A 9,243-nucleotide genomic window follows, 5' to 3' on the forward strand; every position below is an offset into this window, starting at 1 on the left:
TACAAATAAGTTTGAGTGGCTTCAGGAGGAAAAAAAGATGAGGAAAAGTTTTTTGGAATTAGTAACAGGAGACTGTCTATGCCCTAAGATTATATAAGTAGCTGTGCCATGCAATGCCTAGTGCAAGCTATTGTGCCTCCTGAAAGGTAAAGTGTGGGGAGGTTTAGTTTCATTGGGGAGTTTTTTTTTTTAGTTTTTTTACTTGTTATTTTTGGTTGGTTGGTTTTTTGGTTGGTTTGGGGTTTTTTATCTCTGATACTTTTCCAAAAAGGTATTTCAAAATGTCCCCCATAGGATTTAGCTGTCTGGGTCAAACATTGAATTTATTCATGATCTATTGTTAGACCTGTTACCTGTTGAGGTAACTGCACTGTCTCAGCTTACCTCATTCTACTTCAGAAATATAAGATCAGGTCTTCATTTTAAGACAAGCAACTTTATTAGGATTATTCTGATTTGTTTTGTTTTGTTTTTCTCTTGAGTCATCTAGCTTGAATTTGTCTTAAATGAAAGTGGGAAGCTAGAATTGAGCTCTGTATTTCAAAGGGGAGCTTGCCTGCCAAAGCCTTGTGTGAATAATATTTTCCTCTTTCCAGGAAATGCCTTGTTCTAGCTTTTGGTACAGAAGGGCTAGCAAGGGCAAGTTTGTTTTTCCTCCAAATAATGCCTGTTATATCTGTGCTACCTCCTGAAAGTTGGCGAGTGGTAAGAGAGGCTTAATGTCTCTGAAACTCTGCCAGGTAAGGAGGACTGACCTGGCAAATAGATTTAAATTTTAGAGGTACATTCCCTTCATCTAAATCTGCAGTCACATTTATTTCACTTAGAGTAATTGAGTTGGTGTATTGTACAGTTACATGTTGAATAGCTACTCAGTCTGCAATAGTGTCCTTGGGATCAGATTGTGTTTGATTTCCTGTTTTATCAAAGCTAACATTCTGCTGTTGTCAGGTGTTTCCACTGCAGGCCTTTGACTGTAAATAATTGAATGGAGAGTTACTGGGTTTTTGTTGTTACTTGGGAAATTAGATCAAAAATGCCATATGTTTGTTTGGGGACTTCTGTGAGTTTAAGAGAGCTCTGGTTATTCTGTTAATTCTAACATAGCAAATACTGTTGCCAAAACCAAAAATCTAACTTGCATGCACAGAAGCAGAGCCACTCTGGGAAATCTTTCCTTCCTGCCTCTGTGATCCCACTCTTTATACGGAACCACCACTGAGTAGATGGAATTTAGGTGTGTAGAATGGCATCAAAATTCAAAGGCATAATTACTGATGTGTGAGATTTTGTTTGATTTTAGCTGGTGAGAATACTAATCTGTGTACTAAACAATGATGTGTTTTTAGAAGCAGTGTTTTATAAGTACTTTTAATTGTAGGCACCCAGCAGCTTGCTTGAGGCACTGGAACAGCATTTGGCTTCTGTGGAGGGAAAGAAAACAAAGGAAGTCTCTGCTGCCAGCAGGTGAGCACCCAGTGAATTACAACAATGCCTGTACTTAAGATTTGTCATTGTCATTCTAGTAGTTTTCAGGATTCAGTCAGGATTTTTATTCACTTCCGAATATATCTTCTTAGAAATAAAAATGAAACATCTGATAGCTTTGCCACATTTGAAATGTAGGTATGTCTCCCTGTGTCTCAGACAGACTTCTGATTATGCTGTAATAAACCACTGAGCTGAGACCTTGTATATTATTATTTTTAGCTTTTACTTTTTTAAAGTCCTTTGACTTGTAACATTTATAAGGTGTTGGGTAAGAAGAGTATCAAAATCCAAAGACAGGAAGGTATTTATCTGAATTGTTATTATTTATATATTCATGGTCTACCTCTCAGACCATGAATTTATCTTAACCTTCTTGTAAAAGTTCTTCAGCCCCTCCTCAGAACAGCCAAATTAGCTTAGATATGTTGTGCTGAAAGAAATCGTGTTATTCTTTCTGTCAAGTACAGTATCAGTATGTATGAAAGGAGTTCTAACTGAATAATGAGAGATCTCTTTTGGCATAGACATTCTCCCACAGAAACTTGGTAAATATTGATAAATGTATCAGGCTGAGCTATGTTCCTATTTTGCTGTCTTTCTCCTCAGATTGTTTTCCAAGAATTTGAGGATTCACTGCCACAATATTCTGTTCTTATGTATAATGCTGTGCTTTCTTTGCTGTTAAGTAGTGTACAAACAAGCTTTCTGTGCCTCTCCCATTTGAATAACTTTCCAGTCTAGTCTAGATAACTTTAAAGAGGAAAGACAACTGCTATATTCCACATTTTCCAGTTCCTACCCACTGAAACTCAAGGGAGTCACTCTGTGTACTCATGCCTTTTTGTCATCAAACTGTTTTTGGGGTGTCTGCTCTTACCAGAGAATAAGGGAAGAGGTGACTGGGAAGGAGGATGACACACAGCTAGATAAGGCACTTAATGATTAAACTGTAAGTGATATATACTTGAATGTGGGTTTTTTAATTTTTTTTTTTTTTTAAATTATTGCTCTTTTTAGAGCCAGTGCCCTATCTAGTGCTGTTTCCACACTTGCCAATACAGGAATGTCATTCAGCCGCATGGATGAGAAAGAAAAGCAGCAGGCATTGGAGGAAGAACAAGTTAGACTGCAGGCACTGAAGGTATGATGTTTTTAACAAGTTTTGTATTCCAATATTTTTTGTAACTGGATAAAGTAGTGTATGTGAGGAAGCTTGCAAGGTCACTCAGTGTTTTATGTGAGGAGTGTGAGCTGTGTAAAACATACACCCATACTTTGACCAGTGCTGTAAAAATGCAGTGGACATATCTAGAAGTAGTGAGGGATGTCAACCAGAAATGAATTTAAACAAGGGTGTTATGTTGCTATCGTATTATTTGGTATGTTGTCACACTGATTTCTGAATGTGTGAATTGAACCATGAAGAGCCTCATAAAGCAGGGAGATGGGTCTTCCTGAACAAAGGTCCATTGAGCTGTTTCTCTGAGTGACTGTGGAGGGAGCCTGGAACGTGTAGCTTGATTAGAAGTGATTAACTTCTAGGCAGATATGAATCAAAAAATAATTATTTAAAACATCAAGTCTCACCTTGATTTTTACATGCGTTGTTAAAACAAATACTCTTATTTCTAACTTGAATTATTCTTCTGTTTCTAGGACTTTATAGAAAAAGTGTTTTATTTATTAAGACTGTAGTTAAGATTTTCTTCTTGGAAAATGTCTCCAGAACTGAAATATTAATAAATTAATAAGACTAAAATGACAATTGTCTCTCTTATCTTTCAGGAGCAGCGATTAAGAGAAATCTCTGTAGTATCAAATTCCACTTGCACATCAGCATCCCCAAGCACTTTATCAGGAAAAAGTGTGAATGCCACTGTAGCTGTTGACCTCTTTGCTGCACCAGCACCCACAACAAATAGGTGAGAGATATTTTGTTTTCTGAAAGAAACAGAAATTACTGCACTGACCTGTAGCTCTACAGTCAACTGCAAAACTGTGATCATAGTTACCTCTCAGGTACCTTTTGCTCAAGTTTTCTTGGTGTACCCACCGGAATTTTGCCAGTAAGTGCTTAATTATCAGTTTGTTGTATCCCTGTTGTTGGGTTGCAAGCAAATAAGAGACAATGAGATTGCGTTCTTGCTTTTATGAACACTTGTACCAATGTCTGTTACATATCTTCACATTTCTCTCTCTGATTTCTTATTCAGCATGCCCAACCTTTCTAGTGATCTTTTTGATATTCAGCCTGCATTTGTTCCAACTGTGCAAAGTACTCCAGCTATATCAACATCAGCAAGCAGTGCTTGGGGAGGTGAGCTCATACCTTGATTTGACTGTCTAAGTGATAAGGGAATTCTTAGAATACAAGTTGCATACTTAATTGAATCTGCTTCTTAAACCTTACCTATTTTGCATCCAAGCATTCATAACAAAATATGGAGAAAATAATCTGAAATTTCTGACAAACTTTCTTGAACATCTAGCATTAGTGTTCATAGAACAAAGAATTGGAACTGTTCAATAAAGGGGACAGAAAGAAGAAATGGAACTAAAGATCAAAGCTGAAAAATACTGGAAAATAAAACCTAAGCAGGTATAACTGAGAAGATCCTGGACTAGTATTTCCATTTAATTAAGCAATATTTAATATACTTGTCATTTAAGAGGTGTTGGTAACTTCAGAGTTCTTGTAAAAAAGCTGTGGACTCCAGTTTCTTCACCCATCCTTCCAAAGAATGGTCAGGTTAGATGTCAAAGAAATGGCTTAAATGCCTAAAGAAGGCAATGTTAACACCATGGTAAAAGTTTGTGTTTTACTAGGTGGAACTGATACTCTTACATGCTATTTAAAATGTAGATTATTGAAGCCAAAATGTAGTGTCTAACTTCTTTGATACCAGTGTCAGTATTAGAATTATTTTTCCTAAATAGAAACCAAAAATTTGTATCTAAGATTTGTATCCATATAATATCCATCTGAAATTTGCATCTAACTTTGACTGATCATTAGGTAGAATATTTACAGTTTGACTTTGTCTAGAGTATTCTTTGTCTAGAATATTCTCATATTCAATCATTTCAGTCTGTTTTTCTTTTCCATTATTTGTACCCTGTATTCTTTCCTTCACTTCTGCATCTGAAAGGTCCTTTCTCGTCTTCAAATGGTTGTGTTGGTTCTCCACCTCATCTGGACATCTTTGACATGAAGCCAGTTGAAGAAGCTGTAAAATCTGCCACCCCTTTCATCAATTCTTCTTTTTCCTCCAAACAAACAGTGGAACTGTTTAGTGGTAAAAAACCCAACAAATCCCATGTCATTTATTTGCAACTGGAGATGATAATGCTAATGATGTGGGCCATGTAATCTTTTGTTACATTCATTTTGTTACATACAGAAAGAAACTATTCTTTTGTTCTGCTTGCCCAGTCTAGACATCCTAAGACTTGCAGCTGAAATCTGCTGATTTCTTTCAAACTGCAGCCTCCTTTCTCTTTTGTAATGGGGAATGCAGGAGTTACTTGGCTTCTCAAATCTGTAAAATAAAAAAACCCCAGCTTTTTATAATAGTAAAATTTCCTAAGTTTTAACTGCAGACTTAATTGTTAGGTTCCCTCTTCCTGTTTATCTTTAAAACTGATCTTATTTTTGTCTCTCTTTGCAAAGATGACTTTAGTGGTCATAAGCCAACATATGCTTCTGTGTATCATCCTTTGACTGTTGATGGTAATTTGATTTTTTTGTTGTTTTTTAAAACTTTCTGGTTTCACTGGAATGAGTGATACTACTTCATGGGTGTATTTCATTCCTCAACTTTTTTTTCAGTTTTTCCTCTTCATTCAGCTTCTCCAAGTACCACCTCTTCAGCAATTAATGTGGACTTCGATGCTGTTTTCGGAGGAAAATCTGCAGCACCAGAGTACAGGACTGCAAGTGGTAAAAACTGCTTTATGACTAATTTATACCCTACAAGCAAAAATTGCTTAACAATTTAGCATAATTGCTAATGCAGTTGGAAATTTAATAACTTAATATAAGGTGATTATGGACTGATAAGAAGCAATCAGTTTAGTTGTTAGCTGTTAATTACTTTAAAATTAGCTTTGGCTGATTTCATTCTCTATGTAATAACTGTTTCCTCTCTCTTTGGGGGAGCAAACTTTGAACATGGCCCACTGGATGTCTCCTAATGGGTAAGCTCCTGTTCATTTGTCTTCTGTGCTTTCACTTGATACATGGTGATGACTTCCCTCTGACTCCATTCACAGGCACAGCGCTTGCGGAAGTGCAGAACTGGTTGTGTGTGTTTCTTTAAGAGCACTTGAGTCAGAGTCTTTTTCTTTTGTATAGCAAAATATTGTTGATATACAGTTAAAAATTCTTTTAGATTAGTGGGTACAATGCAGTATTCCATAAAAAATAAGAAGTTAAACTATGCTTATATCTAAATATTAAATACTTCCATCATGTTGAACCTTCACGTATAAATACTCAAATTAGTGTTCTATAAAGAAAATAGCTCCCTGGCCTATGGATGTTGTTTATTAAATGCAATGTAACCATTTTGTTAACAGCTGCCTTTATTTTCTTTGTTTAGGTTTTAATTTTTAGATGATGTAATGCAACCTACAGTACCACCACAAAGTCAAAGAGCTGCTGTAGCCAGCCAGCAAAGTGGAAAAATTTTGGCAAATGACCTTGATTCTTCACTTGCTAATCTAGTGGGAAGTAAGTGTGAAGCTTTTAAAATTAACTTTCCCATTTATTACTCAAAGCACAGCAAGTTTTTTTTCCCTCCCAAATTAAAATGCTGAAGGATTTTGTCTGTTTCTTTCTTCTTCCCCCACAGATCTTAGCTTTGGAGGAACTCCATCCAAAAAGTAAGTGCATATATGTACTTAGAATATTTTCACATGACTGTTTGGTAGTCTCTGAAACTAACATGGCAAAGATCTAATCACTTGAAACAATTTAAAGTAACTGAAAAGGGCATTGGAACACTGTGTTAGTGGTCAGTCACCATCACGTGGTCAACCTTAACTTTTAAAGTAGCTTACTTTAATTAGATTTGCAATTGCTATATTTTTATTGAAGTGTTTTTATTAAACACTATAAAAGTCACATCTAACTCCAGTTAATCATTATAATGCTTATATAATCATTATATGCACAGTGCAGTACTGATAATTCACTTTAAACAGAATTTCACACATACTGGAGAAGAGATACATTAGTAGTTACTGAAATTCTGAGTGTTTCTTCATAGATTTCAGCTTTGTGCATGCATTAAGGCATGTTTGGGTTTCCTGTTACGTTTTTTTCACTCTAGCTGTTGCCTCTCCATGAAAACTAACACCATGGTTTCGTTTTAGATCAGATATGCAGTGGTCTCAGCCTACAGAGAAAAAACTCACTGGTGGAACAAACTGGCAAGCAAAAACAAGCACATCAACCACATGGAACTCAACTCCCTTACCCACTATTCCACACATGGTAATTTCTGTGTTGTGAAATCACACTTCATTCTAGCAAATGCTGCTTCCCTGCTTACGTTAATTTATAAAGAACAGCAAAGGCATTTGATACAAGACTGGGGGTCGCAGGGAATGCTTACAGGATCATTGGATTTTGGTGAAGGAGGTAGAGATTTTAGCATCCTTTATTCTTTATTCCTTTATTCTTGCTGAAATACTTGTCAGTTAAGGACTTATGTCTCAAGTGAAAGCATGATTACCTGTTTCATTTCATAAATTCTTTTGGGATTGAAACAAATGATCCCAGTCCAGAAAATTTCTGATGTGCACGTTTGCAATGTTCCCACTCTCTCCCACACACATGTGCACACAAAAATTCACTTTCAAGCATCCAGAGAATGTGTTTTAAGGGCAAAACTGCTGTTCCTTCCAGTCTTTGCTCCTTTTTCAATTGTATCATGAAACACTGCTGCAATCCCTGCAACGCACCTTAATAATGAGATCAAGCAGCACTTCAGTCTTTTGATAATGCTCAACTGCAAATTCCTCTTTTTAACACAGTACAAAATGTTAAGTGTATCTTTTATAGTTACTTAAAGGAAGAATTTTCATTTCTAGGGGGGATAATTGTAGGAAACTGACTTTTCTATGCTTTTAAAAGAGATTTTTCAAGTGTGTTGTATTGATAGTATATTCAATAGAAATATGAATCGCTTCTAAAATATAGCTGCTTTAGAGGGAAGTAGGTGTTCATCTCAGTTATGTAGACAACTAGGATAATTACCACATTTGCTGTGAAGTTTGGACTGTTTCTGACTTAATTTTGCAATAAGCATAGTTTTGCCTTTAATGCCTCTTTTCCTTGTCTTACATGGCTATGCTCATTTAGGATTAGAGAAGTTGAATGCAGTATTAAATGCAGTATTGGATTCAAAAATGAGACAAAAAACTTTGATGAACAGGCACAGTTATATTGCACTTTTATGAGATTTTTTGAGACCATACAATCTCTTTACCCTCTCTAGGTGCTCTAGAATGTGTTGTTGGAGTGCTAATGCATTTTTATTTCTGGAACACAGAGGGTACCTTAGTAACCATTGATCACCATGGATTTAAAGTTATGTTTTTATTTCATGTGTTCATCAGGTCTATGCATTTGACTGTTTAATGCCAAGTGTCTGGTCATGCATTTTCCTGAAACTCCACAAGAATTACTGATGTGAAGATACAGCTCAGCTATGAGCCTCTTTAAAATCTGTGCCCCAGAACTGCAATGGTCTCAGTGTTCTGGGTGGCCTCTGGCACTAAGAACTCCAGTTCATGTATCACTGCATCCTATCCCACAGCCAAGTGTTTCATCTAAGCACTTGGGTTTTGTGTAATTACCACTGCTTAACAAAGCATGGCCTTATGAAGCACATGCATTGCCATGCCTGTGAATGTAACTTGATATAAGGCTTAAAATGCTCTTCATTTTAATTTTTTCATATTGTGATACATGCTGACATCAGATGTTAATATGTGGGCAACATCGACCTGACTAAACATCTCTTGCTATTCACTTAAACCAAATGGTCACTGTCTTTCTTGGCCTTCTTTTTTCTATGCCCTTGTCTAATAATGGGAGCAAGAAGGAACATTGCATGCCATGCCCTCTAAAAGCTTTTCGCACACATGCTTGCGCAAGCAATATGCTCAAATCTGGCTAGGTGTAGTAAAATTTCTAATTTTGCTGTAAGTTGTACTAGTGGTCGCTGTCTAAGCATAGTAACTGATGTTATTGTCCTTGCACTTTATTTTCCTCAGGCTTCGATTGTTTTAATAAATGAGCATAGTTAAAAAGTGTTATGGTACTGGACTCCATCCCTTAGTTAGAATTTCCAGTATTAATAAGTATTAAATAATTTTCTATCTTATCCTTTTGCTATGCCAGAATGGAGTAGACTATCCTGGATATGTAAGTCAATTTCTTATTGAAATTGGTTATTTTTAGTACTGAAAAATACATGTTTTTCAAAGTCATATATATATTACTATATATATGCACAAGTTTCTCTAACATTCAAAATCTTTTTGATTAAAGGTACCTGCTCCTATCACATACCCATTGACCACACCTCAAGTGCCTGTATATGGGATGGTAAGAAGCATGATTGGTTTTGTATTCCTAAAAACTGAGTTGTCTCTATCAGTAGGTTGCATGTCATGAATTACGATGTTCAAACCATCCTGCAAATTAAATGTATTGGCAATAGTGTGTGAAATCTGGTATCT

The 9,243-nt window shown here is 36.0% G+C and overlaps 1 protein-coding gene across 6 annotated transcripts in view; it reads left to right on the plus strand.

Moving 5' to 3' along the window:
* The window catches only part of LOC107203719 (phosphatidylinositol-binding clathrin assembly protein-like), a 30,134-nt gene that overhangs the window by 15,645 nt on the left and 5,246 nt on the right, over positions 1–9,243 (plus strand). The window contains exons 9-19 of one of the 6 annotated variants that reach the window (XM_015626043.2): positions 1,382–1,467; positions 2,509–2,632; positions 3,277–3,413; positions 3,705–3,808; positions 4,641–4,787; positions 5,162–5,221; positions 5,321–5,431; positions 6,107–6,223; positions 6,345–6,375; positions 6,868–6,988; positions 9,053–9,109. In XM_015626043.2, the coding sequence (XP_015481529.1) occupies positions 1,382–1,467; positions 2,509–2,632; positions 3,277–3,413; positions 3,705–3,808; positions 4,641–4,787; positions 5,162–5,221; positions 5,321–5,431; positions 6,107–6,223; positions 6,345–6,375; positions 6,868–6,988; positions 9,053–9,109 (1,095 nt within the window). Of the gene's footprint in view, positions 1–1,381; positions 1,468–2,508; positions 2,633–3,276; positions 3,414–3,704; positions 3,809–4,640; positions 4,788–5,161; positions 5,222–5,320; positions 6,224–6,344; positions 6,376–6,867; positions 6,989–9,052; positions 9,110–9,243 lie in introns of those variants that run through there. The other 5 variants (XM_033514056.1, XM_019006498.2, XM_015626044.3 and 2 more) reach the window with 5 other exon arrangements.

Source organism: Parus major, chromosome 4A (assembly GCF_001522545.3).
Source record: "Parus major isolate Abel chromosome 4A, Parus_major1.1, whole genome shotgun sequence".
Lineage (NCBI taxonomy): Eukaryota > Metazoa > Chordata > Aves > Passeriformes > Paridae > Parus > Parus major.